This window comes from Bos mutus, chromosome 6 (genome assembly GCF_027580195.1).
Source record: "Bos mutus isolate GX-2022 chromosome 6, NWIPB_WYAK_1.1, whole genome shotgun sequence".
Lineage (NCBI taxonomy): Eukaryota > Metazoa > Chordata > Mammalia > Artiodactyla > Bovidae > Bos > Bos mutus.
In genome coordinates, this window is record NC_091622.1 from 94333633 (window position 1) to 94355387 (window position 21755).

Below are 21755 nucleotides of genomic sequence, written 5' to 3' on the forward strand. Positions count from 1 at the left end.
AGAAAACACTTCTGTAAAGAATAAACATTATATATATCAAAACCTAATTTGGGATTTTAAATTCATGGACAACAGTATTCAAGTCACTGGCTATAACCTGCTACTGCAATTCAGTTCAGAGTCATCAGAAGAAAGATACACGTGTAAAAATTAACTTAGTGGGTTATATACTTTCGTTATAGACCTTTTCATTTGTCCAAATACATGGAGAATTTGAAATGTAATTATGAATTCATAATTCAGAAGCTTTAAGCCATACCTGCTTTTTAGTGATTTTCCCTGGAAGTACTGCAAGCCTTATTCCATAGCCTCCTTGGCCAAAATATTAACAATTAATACAGTTAGTTGCAATTTCACACTGAAAAGTATCATGGAATAATAATGGAGGTTTAATAGCAAAGTAGGGTAAACCTGGCAAACATGAGTAGAACAGCCAAGTGGGGAGAAAAAAAGAATTTTAAAGGAAAGGCTGCTTAGTCATTTCAAGGTTCAATTTGTTTAATTCTAATTGATTAGGGCTGCAATAGAGGAATATGGAACTATACAAATGTATAATTTGTAGTTTAATATTTAAGTAAACACTAATTCTGTTGCCTGCAAGTTTTTCAGAAGAATAATCTCTTTCTCATTCATTTCTTTTTCATTTGCTTCTTTTCCCACTTCTGCTCACGATCTTTCCTCCTTCTACTTCAGCCTATAATCTGACATTTCCTCTTCAGTGAAGTATTTTGTATGCTGGTAAACATGAAAGTAATATTATTCAGATTTACTGCTGTTGCTATACCTAGAAATTTTATTTGGATTTACTGTTACTTGTCTATAATTCCTAACTGCCCTACAGTAACTGTCAAAAGGTGAAGGCCTGAATATTAACCCAGGGAAATCTTTGAAAGATGTAAATGAAAATATTTATGTAAGATACACACACACACACACACACACACACACTTCTCTCCCTCCTAAACCTTTTATCTTATAAAAGAGCATCTGATGCCAAAGCATGAACAGTATATTAAGGGCTTAATTTCAGTATTAATAACTCAGATTTAAAACTTGGCAATTAATTAAGATTAATGACAGAAGTCATCCCTTTCTTCCTAATGTAACACTTCCTCCCATCTCTTCAATTCTCCACTCCACTGACCCTTCCATGCTCATTTCAGGCTGTGAAAACCTCAGGTCCTGAAACTCTGATCCTGTTATGTGCTGCCTTTTTACCTGAGATTAACGAAGTAGACATTAGCAAATTTACAACCAACAGCTCAGACAGCTGCCCTACTTTAAGCAGTTAATGGAAAAGGAACTAATCTAGTTAAGAGCATAGGACTAGTTCATAAATCTGGATTCAGAGAATAGATAAAGCCATCATGCTTCTTCTGGAGAGTAGGGACTGAGTTCAGTTGTCAGCTTTCTGGTCATTTTGTTGAGAAGAGCCAGTGTTTCTATAAACTGGACTAATGAGACTCAGAGCTAGCATAAGCTGCATGTATGCTTGCAGAGAAGATGATAATAATGCAAGAGACTGACATCGTAATGTATGATTTCACTGGGATAAACATACATCCTACAAGAATTCCAGTCATTGAAAATTTTTCTTGGATCAAATATGAAACAAAGACTAAATCTGTTTAAAAAAAAAAAAAAACAAGAACAATGCAACTGCAAACAAGAAAAAAATAAACATATCCCAATAAAGAGAATTAATAAAAATTATAAGCCTTCATCTATTCAGAATTCAACCTGAGGAGAAATAATTGTATCATGCTCTTATAACTCAGAAAATGTTCAACAGATTTAATTATGAATTAAAAATTAATCATCATCCCCAAATGATAAACCTTAGCTCCAGAGAAATAGCATGTTTATGTATCAGCATCCTCAGTCATACTATTATAAGAGACAATTCATATTTGTCAAATTTAAGAATTGCTCTGATGTCATAATTTTCTCAGTAGCTTAGTTTCAGGGTGGAAACATGAAGGTAAAATTATAAGTCCTGCTTACAAAAACCTTTTTAAGTTCCACAAAATCAAAATATGTATCTCTCCAGAATCAGTAGAGTTTACTACATAAATTCATCAAGAATTCATCTTAATCAATTACAATAAAGCTAAAGGGGACATTAAATCACATAATTCTGTTCATTCAATCAGTACCTTGTATACATTATAGGGTAATATAGTGATTTTTTGGCATGAGACATCACACTCAGAATAAGTTAAGGTCTTGTCTCTGCTCACTGAATTGTGGGAACCATGAGGTCTGTTCAGCTTCAGCTTAGGTACAGCAGGGGAAGGGTAGCTAGAATAATGGAAATAAAGTTAATATATGAAAAACATACATAGGAATATGCTAATCCAGTTAAACACAGAGAATGTGGTAATAAGACATTATACATGTTTTCAGAGACAAGGAAGAGGAATTGAGGAAGGAGGCCAGAACTGTCTAAAATGGTGTGTATCATGATGAGAGCAAAGCAGTGAAAATCTACATGGTCTCTAGAGAAAGGCCACATAGAAAAAAGAAAGTTTTCTCTCTAGGAAGAGAGAAAACTTAAGATCAAAGGTTAAACTGTAAGAATCAACCAATGTTAGGCGATAGGAGAAGGGAGAGAAATGAAAGTGTCAGGCAAAGGTAATTGGAGAGTAATCATTCTTTACTATTGACCTCTAATCTGTTTACTATGTATATAGATGTGTTATTTGAATTTTTTATTGAAGTATGTTACAGATTTACTGTCAATCAAGATAGGATATAATATGATATGATATGATGTATGTGTGTGTGATTGCAAACCAAACTGTGCTTAATGCTGGTCAGGATTATGAAAAATATATATAACATATATTATTTTCAATACAGTAACCTGCTTTGAAGAAGCATTATGGGAATCTAAAGTTTAGAAAATTAGAACCACCTTTTCCCCACATATTTTCTAAGTGAAAAGAGTTCTCTAGGGTGAGAAATATGAAGTATATCAGTGAACAAAATTATTTTGAAATGGGAAAGAGTTTGTAAACTATTCCAATTTCATTAACTGAAAAAAGAAAAGCATTAGGAGAAAAAAATTCCTTTTAAGTCTTTGAAATAAAAGGAGTTAATTTTTAATCCAAAGTCAGATAAATAAAAATGGTAAACAAGTAAATGGCCATTGGCATTCTTAAACATAATTTTTGCAAAGTCTGAATAGTAAATCACTTTTATTTTTTACCACAAAGTTTACAACAGTTTCAAATTCCTTATATACTAGAGGCTGTGATTTGATTCAGAGTGGAATTAGGGAAGAATGTAAGATTATATGAAGCAATTTTAAAGATGATTTACTTAGATTATAAACGTATATTATAAAATTATAGTTTTATTTAGGAGTAGAAAAAGAAATGAAAGCCATTTAGCCAAAAATGTCACTTATTTCTCCTTAAAAGTATACATTTATACAATGTATTAGTATAAATTCATTTTTAAAAGAAGGGGACAATGAAAGCTTCCTACTCAAGCCAATTTCCTTAACTGAGTTACAAAGGTTTCCTTAAACTGAACTTATAAATAGGGGCCTGGTAGACATAAAGGCACCATCATTAGGCTCTCTGTTAAAGTAATAAACTGTCTACCAAACAATGTACTTTTCCCCCTCATTAGACTATATCCTTCGGGCTCTAAATTGAAAGCAAAATTTAAGATATACAGAATAATATAAATTTCTGTAAATTATCAGAAATTGTAAGGTGACATTTAAATAAATATAAATTTAATCTATCGTAATTAAGATTACATAAGGGCTACAGAAAAAGTAAACACAGAAAAAGAAAGGTTAAAAATCTACCTTTGCTGACATTTCTACTCCCAATTGGATGATTTAATTAATGTTCTCCAGGTGCTTAACAACAAAATTGTATATGAGCCTAAGAAAATAATGTACTTGGCCAGAGGGGGAGCAGAAGAAGATGGTGGAAGAGTAAGACGGGGAGATCGCCAGCCTCCCCACAAGTACAATAATGCATTTGGCCATGGAACCAATGTTAACAAAGTTGATATTTTTAAAGTATTCTTTTAGTGTGCCAAAAGCTCACTGGTGACAAAAAAAAAAAAAACAAAACACACAGAGACAGAGACTTATTTTTAAACTCAGTGCATTAATTCAAGAAGAGGATATTTATATTAATTTAATAATTTTTGTCTCGTGATTTTCTAAAGGTTGCTGATCAATTCTAACAAAAAAATATCTCTACCTAAACTTACAAATTAATATATAACATATATATGAGGCCACTAAATACATTCTGGATCAGAGGGGTAAGAAGCCAATTAAATATCTAAGTTCTACTTATACTTTGGTTGAAAAAACAAACCTTTTTGGGTAATTTAAATGATTAAAATTTGCATATTCTGTTTTTCACTTTGGGGAACCAAATTGAGTCAACACTTTTGCCAGCTTATATGCATAATTAAGCAACAATTTTATTTAAGCTATGAAATAGTATCAAAAAAGCACTCTATTTTCTGAACTTGCTATTTTCCACTGAAACAGACATTAGTCAAAGACATATACACTGAAAAATATGTTCTGTAGGACTATATATACACATACATTTATATTAAACATTATACACACACATATATATACACACACGCACACAGGCATAAATCAGACAGTGGAAACTGTAACAATGGCATGTTCACGACATGAGTTATTCTACTAAAAATTTGTCTTTCAAATATGTGTAAACCAAAGTTAATTCTTTCTGCTAATTTAAGTGGGATATTTAATGTATTTTAAGGATGCCCTGAAATGTAATGACAAGAAGTAATAAGAACTGGGGCTTTCCTGATGCTCCAGTGGTTAAGACTCCATGCTGCCAGTACATGGGGTAAGAGTTCAATCCCTGCTGCTGCTGCTGCTAAGTCACTTCAGTTGTGTCCAACTCTATGTGACCCCATAGACAGCAGCCCACCAGGCTCTGAGGTCCCTGGGATTCTCCAGGCAAAAACACTGGAGTGGGTTGCCATTTCCTTCCCCAATGCATGAAAGTGAAAAGTGAAAGAAAGTGAAGTCGCTCAGTCATATCCGACTCTTTGCGACCCCATGGACTGCAGCCTTCTAGGCTCCTCCATTCATGGGATTTTCCAGGAAAGAGCACTGGAGTGGGCTGCCATTGCCTTCTCCAAGTTCAATCCCTAGTCAGGGAATTAAGATCCTCATGTATGCCATGCGGTACAGCCAAAAGATTAAATAAATAAATCTGCCTACTAAGGCTGTTTTCTGGGGTGGGGGTGGAGAATGGGAGAGAAAGATAGTAAGAATGGAAAGATACTGGTGGTAATAAAAAGGATAGAAACATCTACGGGTACTCTTTCCAAGTGTTGTCCAATCATACTTGGCCTAAAGGACCATACAAAATTTCAGATCTTATAGAAACAAAATGCAAGCAATCACTTAAGAGTTTTTACAAATGATATTTTTCTCTACTCTTTCATTTAAGTATAAAAAGGAAAAAGTGAAAGCATTGCAAGGCATTTTGTGTTCAGTAGGACTGACTCAATAAAGCTAAAGTAGAGTCCCTAAAATCTACGTTTGGCTATATGACACAAAGTATTTACATGGAATCTAAAAACGAAGTTTAAGAACGCAGTTATTAGCCGCATAGTTCCAAGCACTGAAGACATCTTACACATCAAATCGTCTGAGTGAAAGCTTCAATCTGCTCAGAAACATCCACAAGTGGTTTACGTCTTGCAAATGTGATGCAGAATTTAAAGGCATCCTGGTACGAAATCGCTGCCTTCCAGATGCTTCTTCAATCTGAAGATGAAGTGGTTTGATAGTACAGAGTGCTGCTTTGAAAGCATGAGTGTTCAGAGTGATCCTTGGGAGGGTTAAGAATCCTTGAAAAAACCACCACTGAAGAGGTGAGGCCATTAGTTTGGAGCTCGAGAATTCAGAAGCAGGACTGACAAAGGACTGAACCTAAATCTAGATCTGGAGATGGAAGCCAGAGGTCCAGCCCGAATCATCTACCACTGAGGTTCTCAGGCTTCTCTGCTGCTGCTGCTGCTAAATCACTTTAGTCGTGTCCGACTCTGTGCGACCCCATAGATGGCAGCCCACCAGGCTCCCCCATCCCTGGGATTCTCCAGGCAAGAACACTGGAGTGGGCTGCCATTTCCTTCTCCAATGCATGAAAGTGAAAAGTGAAAGTGAAGTCTCTCAGTCATGTCTGACTCGCAGCAATCCCATGGACTGCAGCCTACCAGGCTCCTCCGTCCAGGCAAGAGTACTGGAGTGGGGTGCCATTGCCTTCTCCACAGGCTTCTCTGGTGCCTTCTAAATAAACCTATGTTTTCAGACTGGGTTTTGGTGGGAGAGTTTGTCTGTAGATTTTTTTTTTAAATCAGAGGACTAGCACTGAGTTCTGTTATAATGAACTTTTTTCTTTTAAGCAGCTACCATCAATCATTTTTAAAAATGAAAATATCTGCACAATTAATGGAAGTCCTCTCCATGTAATAAACTTGGCTTAACTGGAAACTCGCTATGCACCTATATTGTTTATTTCACCACCGACTGATGAAAACTTTGCCAAGTGCTAGCATTTCTCCTCAGGTCATTGCACCCTGGCTGCCCTCACTCCAAAGGCCACTTTGGATCAGCTCCTTTCCTTTATCTTCATGGCTGCCCAACTAGTTCCTCAGGTGAGGCTGCCTAAATATTATTAACCATAACAGTTTATATTACCATAGAATCCTTATTACCTTACCATACCCCGAAGCTTTACTTGTCAGACTAATATTTTAACAAATCTGTTGTGCCAATACTGTGTGTGCACAATTATAAGTTGTTGCAATAATCTCAGCGAATTATACAAATCCTTAGGATTTTTTTCTGGCTGAATCTAGGTAGTAGAGGAGAAAACTTCTTTAAAAGGAAAAAAAAAAACGCTTCCATTAACATGTTATTCTTACTTTTGATTTTTAATACCCAACTATCGCTACGCAGCCTTTATAAATGAGAAGAAAATTAAAGTCAGTGCAATTTTCTCAATTTCGTCTTACTAAAATTTAAACACATCTGGCAAGAAAACCTAATTCTCTTTCATCTCCGTGTAATAAAAAGCTCTAAGTTTAAAAAACAAAGACATAGTGTGCATACTTCACCACGGGTGTTACTACCACCAGCATTCTTTTCTGGCCGTGTTTCAATTTCTGTCTGCTTATTGGTGAAGGAGGGACTGCGGTCTGAAGGTTAACATAACCTCGATGACAGACAAGAAGCTCCTTGGAGATTGGGTTTGTGGAACAGCTCCCTAACCAGGGCTGCGCTTTCTTCTTTGCTTTGCTGCTTCTCTAACTCTCTTTTCAAATAGAAAAAGAAAAGAGAGAGAGAGAGAGAACGCCTGCTAATGCATCATTTATAAATTACCTTGTTATGGCAAAAACAAAACACCGCTTTGAAAACCAAACAATCGCCTGCTGCAGACCCCAGCCCGTTTGATGGAGACCCTTCAAAAGAGTCCCCGGCTTCACGGAGGCTGTTTATGTGGAGACTTCGATGGGTACCTGCTGTCCCCCGTCACTCCCTGGAAACTTGGCGGCAGATGTTGCCGCGTTAAGTTGTCTCTGAAGTGGCTTTCCGTCCTCGTCTCCCCACCGCCACGGAGTCAAACTGCATTAGATCTCTTTATTCGCGCCTAAGGCAAGTTCGGGAGCGCAGCTGTGTCCACCCCCTGCTCCTACCTTTGGTGTTTCAGGCCTCCAGGCAGCGAGAGGGAGACCAAAACGGTCCTGCCGCTCTCAACTACCTCCGCTGACAATCCGGCCGCTCGCTGCGGGCCGGGGGAGGCCGCCGCCGCCGCGGCGAACAGATGTCGGCGACAACCTGCGAGCTCACACCTGGACGCGCCGCCCGCACCTCGCGCCCGCGCGCTGAAACATTCATGACTCCGAGGACCGGCGGCCGCCATCAAAGCCCGGCCCCCCGGCCGCCCGCAGCCCCGCAGCCCCGCCGTCCCGCCGCCTGGCGGGGGCTGGCGGCGCCCACAGGTAGCCGGAGGGCGGAGGCCGAGCAAGAGGTGTCTGGCGTCGCTTTGATACTTGATGCCTGAACTTCAGTTACTTGATCAAGGACTTCAGTTCGGCCGCGGATGCTGCCATTGAGCCCGCTGCGGCCTCGGAGCCATGAAAGGAGAGCCATTTGGCTGGAAATTCGGCGTGACGGGCCTTGCAGGGGAAATGTGCGTGACTCCGGGTTTGGTTCTATGGACGCTGATGTGTTTATGAAACTAGACTCTCAAGAGGCAGAATCTGCAGTAAACAATTTATAAAGCCATGACAGGATGGGTTTTCGAGGTGGAAAACGGCACTGTTGACTAAGGGGAGGTGGTGTTATTTTGGAACCATAAGCCACAATCTGAAAACATGATGTTTTATTGTCTCTCAAGCAGTTTTGTTGTGTCTCCCCCACCCCCAAAGAAAAAGCATGACTATTACTTTCTTTAAAATTGACAAATGAGAAAGCGTTCTCATTTGTTTCTTGACAATATACAGCAAAACTGCATCCATGCCCAACGAAATGAAAATGTTTGCAAAAGTCCTCCTAATCTCTGCAATGTACAAATTGCTTTAAACACACACACACACACACCTCATACCATTATGCACACATTTCACAAGAAGCATAGTCAAAAGTAAATACACTCAAGCCTTTACAAGCACAGAAAAATAACAAAATTATTTGCAAAATTTATTCACCAGTTTGTTGATAAGATTAAGTTTTTCTTAAAAAGAACTGGCCTTGAACAGCTAGTAACATATATTCCAATGAACTATTTGATATGCAGAGACAAATCTTTTTAGTGGGAATCAATATTGATACATATATATACCTATATACACCGTATATGTTCAGTTCAGTTCAGTCAGTTCAGTACACACATGTTTAAGAAATCTTTCATCAGTTGTCTGAGTAGTCAGAGATCTATATTTTAACTTAGTTTTATCAATTACTGATTGGTTTCAGGGGAGTCAAGTTGAAGTTAGAATTTTATCCTTCCTTACGCTGGCAGAGCCTAGTCATAGGTAAATCTGGCTATCTAAATGTGTCCAAAAAAACCCTCCAAGACTAATTTTCTCATTAGGTGATTATGCCCCAGCTTGCCTAGGAAATCCAAAACAAGAATAGGCAGAGAACTAGAGGACACTGCTACTTGGACATCTTTGTCTTCTAAATTTAAATTTTCCTCTACTCCATGTAATCCTATGAGATAAACCATATCTATATAAACTAAGTTGATAAAAACCTTGGGGTTCAGACAGTTTAATTTCTGAGAGCTTACCTAACTAGCCACAATAAATAGAAGGTAACAGTGAGCCATGGTCTTCTTCTCCTGCTTAGATAATTATGAAAGCAAAGCATCCCATCTTACTAACGTACATAAAAATTAGCTGTGCCAAATATGTTCTGTATCACTTATTATCCTATCTCTGGGTCCTCAATTTCTTACTAGGTAAATTAAGTTTCTCAAATGAAAGCTATTCTAAAGCAAAAGAAAAGTACTGGAAATTTTAAAATATTATATGGTCTTTTTTAAAAAACAAAATTTGTGGGACGCTGGCATATCAGCACAGATTACGCCATGTACCATGCAAACAATTTTATTTAGAGAAATAATTAAATATTACTTTTTGGATAATAATATTTGATGTATTCCAGTCATTGTAAAGTTTTTAAAAATAAAACCCACCAAACATTTACTAAGATTAAGTGTCCTATGTTTGATGCAGATTCTTTGGGGCATAAGTACCAAAGTCCCATGAGTGGGCTATTATCAATAACAGTATTTACTGTTATCAATAACTGTTATCAATAACAGTATTTACTATGCTCATGAGGAAAAGAATAGAGCAATTAAAAGACTTCAGAAGAAGAAGAAGCCAGAAAGAAAATTAGCATAGTGTATAAGAAATGCATAAACTAGTATAAGAAATTAGCATATGGAGGATGGGAAGTTAATATGGGAATTAACTCTATCAAATTAACTCTATTAACTCTATCAAAGAGGTCCTGGTAGATGATACAAAGGTGACAGAAACTCGGATATTCTTAATAATCTTTGTGAAACATGAAAAATGGGGAAATGAGGAATAAAAAGAGGGGAAGGCAAAGATTTCCCAGGCTGTCTAAAGGGAAAAAGTTATATGCTGTAAACTATAGGTCCGACATCAAACCCTAGTCTAAAAAAAATAAATATTATAAAAGATCATAGCAAGAACTAGAAGCAAGAAAAAAATAGGTCACAATTACTTGATTTCCAGAACCAAATAATTCTGCATCACTGATTCGGTTGAATGGGTGAATACATAAATATACGTTATACCTTAAATACAGAAAACTAATAAACTTTATTAAATATCCTTGTGAGTAAGATGGTAAACTGAGTTAATACTATTGGTGGGCTTCTACCTCTACCATATTCATTTCAATTAACAGTGTGGAGTGTCAATCTGTGCGGAAGGTGCTCATGGAGTACCCCACTGAGGTCTGAATTTGAAATAAGTGACAAAAATTTGCAGTTGACAAAATTTTGGAAGCAGCAAAGCCATCAAGAATAGGTATTATGAATAAAGATTAAATCAGACTGTGTCAGACACACATAGAATCATAATATATATCTGATGAAAAGCAAATCAATTAACTGAACCAACAATTGATATTTACTAAGTTAAAAGTCCTGCATTTAAAAAAAAACCAAATTTAAAAATCATAAGTCACATATATAGGTGAAGAGTGAAAAAAGTGGTAAACAAAAAAACTGAGAAACAGAGAGTTTACTACCTTTTGTCTATATTTTTTAAATACAAAATCTTTTAAAACTGGAAGTTTTGTGTTAACTGTGTCACTAAAATACATTTGGAAGAAAAAACTGACCTGAACTAACTGAAGAGTATTTATGATCTATTATTATCCACCTGTCCTAATCAATATTCTGTAACAGAACGTCTCAACACTGAGCTCAAGAGATGATGCTTTCCACAGTATATAAACAGATATATGGACTGTATCAGAGTCCTAAAATCTGAAAAATTCTGAGTTTTGAAACAATTTAACCTCAAGAGTTAGGATAAAGATTCTAGGACTATATCAGACAGAAGAATGAGCAAATTCTCAAAAAAACAAAGGAAATTTTGGTCAAAATAATGAAAGCATTATTCTGCAATCATGGAAAAATAAATGATGCTTTAACCTGCTGGGGCAATGTGTAAACTATTCTAGCACTATAATCTAAGAAGAACGTTAGGTTTACTTGGTATCTAACAAAGTGTTTGGTACATTTTAGACATTAGATAGATATTTGTTTGAATTAATGGAAGAATGATTATAATGCATCATTCAGAAGCACAAATATATCAATTTATCCAAACTCAAAGATTTCTTCTATTCCCAATTCATCATTCTGGCTTGAATCCCCAACCCCCAGACTATCTTTTAATCCACACATCACTGTTCTCGGCTACCTCAGAGATTTTGCTCATGACGCTTCATCTGTGGAAATACTCATTCCACCTAGCTCCACCTGATGAAATCTTATGCATTTTCAAAACTAGAAGGCCTCTATTTTTGATGAAACATTCCCAGATTCCTCCAGGAAGAGCTAATATCTCTTCCTCCATGTACTCAAGAGTACTTGATGCTTATCTATATATGGCTTAGATCATGTTCTGGAATAAATTTTATTTTTGTGTGTATCCCAAAGTTTAGATTTCTTAAGGGCAAGGCTATCATCTGTACCCCTCAATATTACCAGATGCTATTACTTGTGCATATTTATAATCTACAAATTATTGAATTAACTCAAAATTAGTACAAATGAGAAAAGGCCATAAAACTAAATTTTAATCATGAGAGTTAAAGGAATATAGAAGGTTACTGACAAAAGTATTGGAACCACTGTCTTGTTTTTGCTAATACATCTTCAGTGCTACCACTATACCCAACACTTAAAATGTTGAAAATTAATGTCTAAGTTGGGGGACAGAAAACTAAGATGATGCATGAAAACAATTTTAAAACCTAAAAAGTGAAAGTCTAGCATATTGAAGAAGAGAGTTGTTACATGTCGTTTGAGAAGCAGAACTTTATATTATGCATTAATTTGAACAGAGGCACAAACTTCTTAAATACAAGAAGTTTGTATTAACCACAGTGGTTTGGTAATGAAAAAGCCTGCTTCACAAACCACCTAATTCTCTCTACCTGTGGTCACAGCAAAGGGTAAATTATCTGTTAGGGATATTCCAGGAATATTTTCTCAAATTGGTTTTCTAAATGGTTGAACTCAGATGTTTTTAAAATTATCTTCATCTCATAGAAGTAAAATCTTAAGATTTAGATGTTTTGATAGTTTAAACACCATGCTAGAATCATATAGCATTAAATATAGCTTGGAACTTAAAATACTAATCTCATCAATTATTTCATCCTTAAAAGAATAATCTAGTTTTTTCCCAACACATCCCAGGTACAAACCTCATCTCCTTCCTGAGGTCGCATCAAGGAAACTCGGTCGTACTGCCTCCGCAACAAAGCCCAGAGCGCGTCCAGCCGACCCTAAAGGGAAACATGATCTGTAAATCTCTGGGAAATGTACTCAACCTCTGCTTGCTAGATAAATGAGCTAAAATGAAGAAGATAAAGTCTTTTCCTCTACTCTCATTTCTTTCATAAATTAAATGAATAAATAACAAAAACAGAGTTTCTTGTTGCTGAGAAATGACTCGGTCAGTCATTAGAAGGTAAATTGAATGTCTGCTGTTTGATATACCTTGGTCCTCCTTCAGGGAGACTAAAAGGATTACACTTTAGGAAGCTGCAGTTAAATCCCACAAAGTTTGAACAGTCACCTTAATTGGCGTGTACCACTTTGTCTGAGGAGGCTGGTGTGTGGGTTTAGATGGCGGTGGTCTCGGTCTGACGGGTTCCTCTGGTTCTTCAGGAAGGGTTACCACAGCATTTTTGGCTTTCTCCAGCCTCGCACCTTCTTCTGTAGATCCTTTATCACCCCAACGAACCTTTAAAACAAAGGGAAATATTGCTATCAGACATACAGTGGCCTAGGAGAACAGACTCGTGTTCAGCTGGTTCTTGGCTCATCACCTCAGAGTCAAAAGATGAGTAAGTAACCTAACTCCAAATTTCTCTTCTGAGATTTAACAGATTTTTCACCACTCCTTATGTATTTAATATCAAGATACTAGAAATAAAAACCCTTTATAAAAATTTGGCATCGATTAAATTTGATACAACCAACCATTTCTCCATTGTTTCAAATAAGGAGTTAATTTGTATTTTACAAGGGAAATGTGTAATTCTATTCTCTAGGTATGTTCTCCTTCTAGCTAAACACACCCCTATATACTGATGACAATGGTTGAAATAGATGGTAATGATGATGATAATTAGCATTTACTGAATAATTATCATGTGCCAAGCTGCATTTAATCCATACAAAAAATGCTATGAGGTAGATACTGTGTTTTTTGCTTCCCATGGAGGAAACAAAGATACAGAGAGGTTAAGTGATGAGCCCAAAGCCGCACAGTAAGTAGCAAGACAGGGATTTGAACATGTTAGTCTGAAGTGGACAAGATGTTTCAACTAGGTTCGAATTTTACAAATATATTTTATAAAAGAAGTTAATTTTTCCTTCCAAAATTCCCATCAAGTTTGACTAAGGACAAAAGTGTGATTAAACTTTCACCTTTGGAAGTAAAAATAATTATGTATGTTTTATCTTCATTTTGTAAAGCAGTTCTCAGTCTTCAGTTCCTCTGCTCATATGGATATGGTTATTTGACATACACATTTTTCATTAAGGAAGACAAATCTGAAAAGACTCTGAAGAGAAGAATTCAGAGACATGAGAGATTTCCACAAATTTGGGGGAATTCCTTCCTCTGAAAACCCTGGATACTGAAAACAACTGCAAGGTCAAGTGATGTTTTCTTTATTTTTCAATGAAAATTGGCTAAATCTGAGCCAAATTTTTTTCCAGTGTGGGGATGTGAAGAGGATGCGGCCCCTGGAGGAAGGTTTTGTTCATCCAAGAGCAGCATAGAAGTCTAAAAAGCAAGGATGTTCCCAAAGAAGACAAAGATAAGTGAAGCTCTAAAAAGAAACAGGAAGGCCTGTCCTGGGCACACAGCGACTCACCAGTGTTAGGTAATTTCTACAAAGAAAAAATGATTAATAAGCTTTTTAAAAGCATTTTAATGACCTGAATTAGTGGACAGGAATACAGATGATTACCGTTCATAGAAAGATCTATTCATAGCTTTTTGATAAGGCTTACTTAGATATTTTTACCTTTTTTTAACTACAATTTTAGAATAGGTTTTCAATTTCAAGTGGACCCTGTTGAGTCATTAAAATGTATCTGTATCTTTCAGTGTGATCAGTGGTACTAGAATGTTCTTTATGAGGTTGTTAAAATTGTTTTAAACACCATTAAACCTTTAGAGCTAGATAGTTGGCTTTCTTTCCAGAGAAATTACCTTCTCTTTCAAATCAGTGTCTTCGCCTAGATTAATTAAAACTTTAAAAATCTTTAGATACATCTAAATTGAACTCAAAAATTCTAAAACCAGGACCCATCTCCTGCAGTTATAAAGTCTCAATTCTAAGAGAAAAACAAACAAACAAACAAAAAATAAGATACATAGTCAAATACTATCATAATATAGAGAAGTAATTCAGAGTAGAAGTATAAGTAGGTAAAATTTAGGACCATCCAGAAGTTATAGATTTTTAAGTCAGATTTTAACTAGTGCAGCATTCACAGTTGATATCACAGAGGTGATGGTAATTGTATCCTTCCTCTAAATAACATTGGCACCATTCTCAGATAAAGAACACGAAGATAGTTGAACTTGAGTTCTCACCCAACATGGCATTTCTAAGGACTCAACTATTAAACAACTAAATGTATGATACTAGATTAGTGGAAAAGTCCATTTTACAACATCTTATGGAAAAAACTGAATGAACTTTTTGGCCAACACAATATATAATTGTTGTTGCTGTTGTTTAATCACTAAATTGCATCCAATTCTTTTGTGACCCACGGATTGTAGCCTGCCAACCTCCCTGTCCATGGGATTTTCTAGGCAAGAACACTGGAGTGGGTTGCTGTTTCCTTCTCCAGGGAATCTTCCCGAGCCAGGGAATGAACCCATGTCTCCACTGGCAGGCAGATTCTTTACCTCTGAGCCACCAGGGAAGCCCCAATTATAGTTGCTGAGTTCTAAAATAAATGCATTACATAAATCCATTATTCTTAGTTCATCATAGCTGTTTCATCATTATCATCATCACTACAAACAATAGCACAATCCTTTCTCACTCAACTTCAAATTCTAAAGCTAAGAAACACTATATAGAGTTTTCCTTAAACTCTTAAAAACAATTAAATATATATACATACTTATATGTATAAATTTTAATATTTTAGTTTGACCACATTGAGATAGCCAAAAAGGATAAAAGAATAACAAGAATAGATTGCTAAAGGCATTCTTAACAAAATTGACTTTTGAATATTTTTTTTAAAAGTGCAAATTTTATAGCTAAATGTTTCCAATTCTATTTGGTTTTCATGATAAACAATGAAATTCCATAATTTCTGAGCATATTCAGAGGTTGTATCATAAAGGAGCAATTTTAGAACTGAGAAAAGAAACAAAAACAGTTTCCTGCTGAACTGCCAGAAACACACATGTGAAGTCATCAGGTACTGTGGCTCAGTTGTGCTAACAGCTATTATTAACATCAGTTCAGCTCCAGCTTTCTGCAAATAACCATTACTATAGTGTTTAAGTATTTAATGTAAAGGAGAAGGAAGAAAGACTTTCTACTAAAATTCCTATCCTGGCTTAAAACAACATTTAGTTACAAAGACTTATTTTTTAATTCAGATGTACCATGATTTCTATAATTCCACTTACTTTCCCTTTAAGGTATTTTTTTTTTTTAAGGAAAATACTTTCCAGATTTGAATAGGCATGATTTTAAAACAAAGTATGTTTTCTATTTTTCCTCTCCAAGTTTAAATAAATTCATGCTTGAAAAAGTCCAATGGTGCTTAATTCTCAGTATATTTTTATTGTGTATTTTTACGTATTGTGTTTCCCCTTTGTGATGCCCATATTTACTTGCTCATTTTTTTTATCATTCCCATCCTTATTTCCTCCTCACTGATGGAGTAGTCCATAAAATGTAGCCCAAATTATCCATGGTTAGGGAACTTCCCCAGTGGTCCATTGGTTAAGACTTTGCCTTCCAATGCAGGGGGAGTGGATGTGATCCCTTGTCTGGGAAGTTAAGATCCCACATGCCTCGTAGCCAAAAAAACCAAAATGTAAAATAGAAACAAACAATATTGTTTTGAAAAACCAAAATGTAAAACAAATTGAACAAATTTAATAAAGACTTTAAAAATGGTCCACATTAAAGAAAAAACTTTTAAAAAAATTGTCTATGACCAAAATGGACTCTGATTTATTAACAGTGAGTGAGTCCTTCTCATAAATTTTCTTCAGCTAAAAAGAAAGGGCAATGTAATTTCATATTAGGGCTTCCCTAGTGGCTCAGACGGTTTAAGTCAAAACTAAAACACAAATTAATAAATTTCAATTTGACTAAATTTTAAATAAAAGAGTCAGTAACTCTTAAAACTTGAAATGTGAGTTACTCAGGGATGTTCATGGCCCCATGGCTTTCCTGACCATATTCCAGTAATATGCCTTTTAACTTGGAACCCATTCAGGAGCTCATGCATATGCTTTTATTTTCTGTAGAAAGAGACTCCTAATCTCTGGAATACTAGAATATTGGAATAACAAAAATCTGCCACAATTCCTTGTGTTTTCAATAAGAACAAATATACCAGGTGGCTCAGATGGTAAAGGACCACCTGCAATGCAGGAGACCTGGATTTCATCACTGGGTTGAGAAGATCCTCTGGAGAAGGGAGTGGCTACCTACTTCAGTACTCTTGCCTGGAGATTCCCATAGACAGAGCTGCCCGGCGGGCTACAGTCCATAGGGTCACAGAGTTGGACACAACTGAGCGACTGAGCACGCGTGCAGTGTATTTGAACCCCACTGTCATGTGGCATTCTAGATGTGTGGATTTCAAAGTGGAATCAGACTTATTATTCTGATATAAATTAGTACATGCTCACTGACAAATAGGTCATGAACAAGCAGGGAAATACATAACACAAATTGAAAATCACTCCATTCAAAGACAACTACTAACACGTTGTGCTAATTCCTGTCTAACCGCTTTCCCCCTGCATACATCTTCTTATATACATGCTTTGCCAGGATCTGTGATTAATAATAAAGTCATGATATCAATGAGAAAATCCCTCCAATTGCTCCCTTGGGTGGGAGGCTGGCTTATCTCTGCCACTGTTAAGGGGTCAGTGCTGACAGGGCTTGCTTATTATTAATTATTCCACCACATTGAAAAATATGTCTGTGGTGATAAGAAGACCTCATTTGATATTTAAGATATAATATTTAAGTTCTATTTTAATCCACACTTTTTGCCAGTCTAAAAATTTAATACATTCTATAAATGATATTTAATATTAATTATGATTATTCATAAGTGGCAACTAAAACCTATTTTTATTTTTTATGTTTTTAATATGTTTATTTTAATTGGAGGCTAATTACTTTATAATATAAAACCTATTTTTAAAAAGCCTTAAAGGTACTTCCTCTACATTTGTGATAGGGTCATATCCCCTCTACTGAATAGTTTAACATTTTTTTCTCCCCAAACAGTACTTAACTACTGAATCTTTTCAAAGACATTCATTGTTACAACTTTAAGTAGTTGGCTTCTTCAAAGTTGATGTTCTCTGTAGTCATTTTTTCCAAAACAGTGAGGAAAATCCCTAATTTTGTTTTGCCTTTTAGAATTCAGGCATCTTATCAATGCAATCCATTGGCTAATGAAGTCAGTTCTTGCACAGTTTTGAAATGGCTAGAATTATTCCATGGAAAAAAAAAACTGCCCCCAAAAATACCACATGTTAAGAAAAATTGGATGGTATTAGGAAATTGAGCTGTGAAAAGTAGTTTCCATGGCTTAATAGTTCTATAAATATATATTCCAGATTAGCAGCTTCTATTTTTTTTAAGAGATACCAACCTCCATTCTTTTAATTCCTCCAACACCTCGACCACCATAATAGGAAGCATCCACAGTTGGCCATTTCTTGGTAGGCAGAGGTTCTTCTTCCTCCTACGCAGATACAAGTTTTAAAAAGGTGTTTAATAATTTCTTAAAATGTTACTTAGTCAGAACTGGCTCACATTTAGATATTTTTCTGAATAATACCACTGATATGGAAGAAATATAGTAAAAATTGCACATAGCACAAGTGTATGTACTTCTGCTTATGTGTATAAATTTCTAGTGAAGCTCTACAGAATATAAGGGCTCCTTTCATTCCACAATTCATGGAATCTACCTTATTTTCCCATCATTTCATGGGAAATAGATGGGTAAACAGTGGAAACAGTGTCAGACTTTATTTTTCTGGACTCCAAAATCACTGCAGATGGTGACTGCAGCCGTGAAATTAAGACGCTTACTCCTTGGAAGGAAAGTTATGACCAACCTAGATAGCATATTCAAAAGCAGAGACATTACTTTGCCAACAAAGGTTCACCTAGTCAAGACTATGGTTTTTCCTGTGGTCAGGTATGGATGTGAGAGTTGAACTGTGAAGAAGGCTGAGCACCGAAGAATTGATGCTTTTGAACTGTGGTGTTGGAGAAGACTCTTGAGAGTCCCTTGGACTACAAGGAGATCCAACCAGTCCATTCTGAAGGAGATCAGCCCTGGGATTTCCTTGGAGGGAATTATGCTGAAGCTGAAACTCCAGTACTTTGGCCACCTCATGCGAAGAGTTGACTCATTGGAAAAGACTCTGATGCTGGGAGGGATTGGGGGCAGGAGGAGAAGAGGACGACAGAGGATAAGATGGATGGATGGCATCACTGACTCGATGGACGTGAGTCTGGGTGAACTCCAGGAGTTGGTGATGGACAGGGAGGCCTGGCGTGCTGCGATTCATGGGGTCGCAAAGAGTCGGATACGACTGAGCGACTGAACTGAACTGAACTGAAAGTCTCAACATGTGTGTAAATTTGAACCCTGCAAAATTGGTACTAAAAAGGTAGTTGAGAAGCTTTGAAAATGCACAATGCCATGTTTCTTCTTGCTAACACAATATTACTAGTATATGGTATATACTAGTAATATGATATTTAATATATACTATATTAATAGTATGATAATACAGCATATAGCAATAATATAAAAGTAATAATAATTTTGAAGAAAGTAATAATATCTTTAAACTTCAAGCTTAGATCTTCCAACTTTTTGTAAATAAGGTAAGTAACAGCAAATTATTCACATATTGGTATAAAAAGTAAATTAAATCTCTAGGTACTATTGCTCCTGATAGCAAGTCTATGTTTATCAATGTATGAAGGTCCTATCGTCTAACATGTAAAAGAAACCACAAGGTTTGAAAAATAACAAGTGACTTAGTCATAAACTCAAAAGTCAATATATCAGAGTTACCTAACAACAGCATAATTGATCAGATCTGGCATAATATCTAAATACAAAAAAAAAAAAAAATACCCACATCACTTATTAAGCACTCATTTACCTCTTTTGGTGCAGAAGGTGGTGGTGGAGGAGGATCCTTGATAACCTGTACCAAAAACAAAAAAAAATTTAAATGTAGGAACTTCAGTGACATCGAGAAGAGACAATAAGAATGTATAAAATAATTAAATTAGTAAAATACTGTGGTGGTGCCAAAGATGTCCCTGATCAACTTAGCTTCTCAATACTTATCCCCCTATCGCCCTTTATTTTTTTTTTTTTTTTTTTTTTTTTTGTTTTTATTTATTTTATTTTATTTTATTTTTAAACTTTAAAATATTGTATTGGTTTTGCCAAATATCGAAATGAATCCGCCACAGGTATACACGTGTTCCCCATCCTGAACCCTCCTCCCTCCTCCCTCCCCATACCATCCCTCTGGGTCGTCCGAGTGCACCAGCCCCAAGCATCCAGTATCATGCATCGAACCTGGACTAGCGACTTGTTTCATACATGATAGTATACATGTTTCAATGCCATTCTCCCAAATCTTCGCACCCTCTCCCTCCTATCGCCCTTTAAAACTGGGTTGGTTTTTTAACTAGCTTTTGACTAACCAGTAACTACTAGTCATTTTTTTTTTAACTAACTAGCTAACCAACCAGCACATTCACTCATTTTATCTTTAGGATATAGATACATTATAGCTTCATTTTTCAGGTGAATAACAAGAAAACTGTCAAATACCTTTCACTAGGTGTTTCTTCTAATGTTAAAATGCAAACATTTTTCACTAGATTACAGCTTGTTCCCTCAAATGGAGAGGGTATTTACTAGCAAAGTCTTCCTGCTGTGATTCACTGATTCTTTTCAAATTGATGATATAAAAATCAGTTTGCATTGGATGAGATAAGGGAGATGAACATACTCTCTTTCCTCACCTTTTTTTTTTTCTAGAAACAAATCAACCTCTTAGCTAAGATTCCTTTCCTCAGTGGATTATTTCATGAAGTCTGATATGGTTAATTCTTTATGTGAGAGGAATATAGACTGAAATCTGATTTAAATGATCTTCACTGGTATTGGGGTGTCTGGACTTTCATACTATCCTGATAGAAAATGATGGACCAAGTGCCAATGGCTTCTGATAATTTGGGTACACATCCAAGTCTGTATACTAAGAAGGAAAACTTTGAAAATATAACTGCTCCACTTCATTTAAGGTCAAATGTTTCAATTCTGTTATTAGATACTTAAAATTTTAAAAGAGTAGCTTTGAAAATAAATATCATCAAAGAATTCTTTTACTGTACCGGTATCTATTATCATGAATATGCTTTTATTTTTTTTTAAACTTTTTATTTTGTATTGGGGTATAGCCAATTAACAAACAATGTTATAATAGTTTTAGGTGAACAGTGAAGGGACTCAATCATGCATATACATGTATCCATTTCCCCCCAAACTCTCCTCCCATCCAAGCTGCCACATAACACTGAGGAGAGTTCCATGTGCTATGCAGTAAGTCCTTGTTGGTTATCCAATTTAAATATAGCAGTGCGTACATGGTCCATCCCAAACTCCCTAACTATCCCTGAATATGTTTTTTACAGAATGCTTATATTTTAAAGAGATTTACCAAATCACTTCCAGGTTAATGATATAATTCTGATATTTTCACCAAAATAATTTGAGGTGGGAAGTGAATAGGGTTACAGATGAAATAAGATTAGCCATAATTGAGAATCACTGAAGCTGTGTGAAGAAGACATGGAGGATTCATTATTTTACTCTTTCTCTTTGCATATGTTTGAAATTTTCCATAATGAAAGGCTTTTAAAAAATATTTAGAGACTGACTCATAATCTTTTTTATAATTATTTTCATCATTCTAATTTTGGTTTAGATCTAAATCTCAGGAAGAAAAAAAACATAGTAACCACAATCACATGGATATAAATGGACAGTAATTTAATTTGATTGAATCTCAAAACTAATTCATCGTAGCATTTGAATGCTACAAGAAATGCTGTTATTTTTACTTAACCCTTTTATTATCCAAGT

At 35.7% G+C, this 21755-nt stretch overlaps 1 protein-coding gene across 1 annotated transcript in view; it reads right to left on the bottom strand.

The window, feature by feature from the left end:
* ANTXR2 (ANTXR cell adhesion molecule 2) overlaps positions 1 to 21755 on the bottom strand; it is a 176424-nt gene that overhangs the window by 63284 nt on the left and 91385 nt on the right. The window contains exons 13-16 of the mRNA XM_005903870.3: positions 19753 to 19797; positions 18216 to 18308; positions 12895 to 13062; positions 12521 to 12601 (exon numbers count right to left, since the gene is read on the bottom strand). Coding sequence (XP_005903932.3) covers positions 12521 to 12601; positions 12895 to 13062; positions 18216 to 18308; positions 19753 to 19797 — 387 coding nt within the window. The remainder of the gene's footprint in view (positions 1 to 12520; positions 12602 to 12894; positions 13063 to 18215; positions 18309 to 19752; positions 19798 to 21755) is intronic.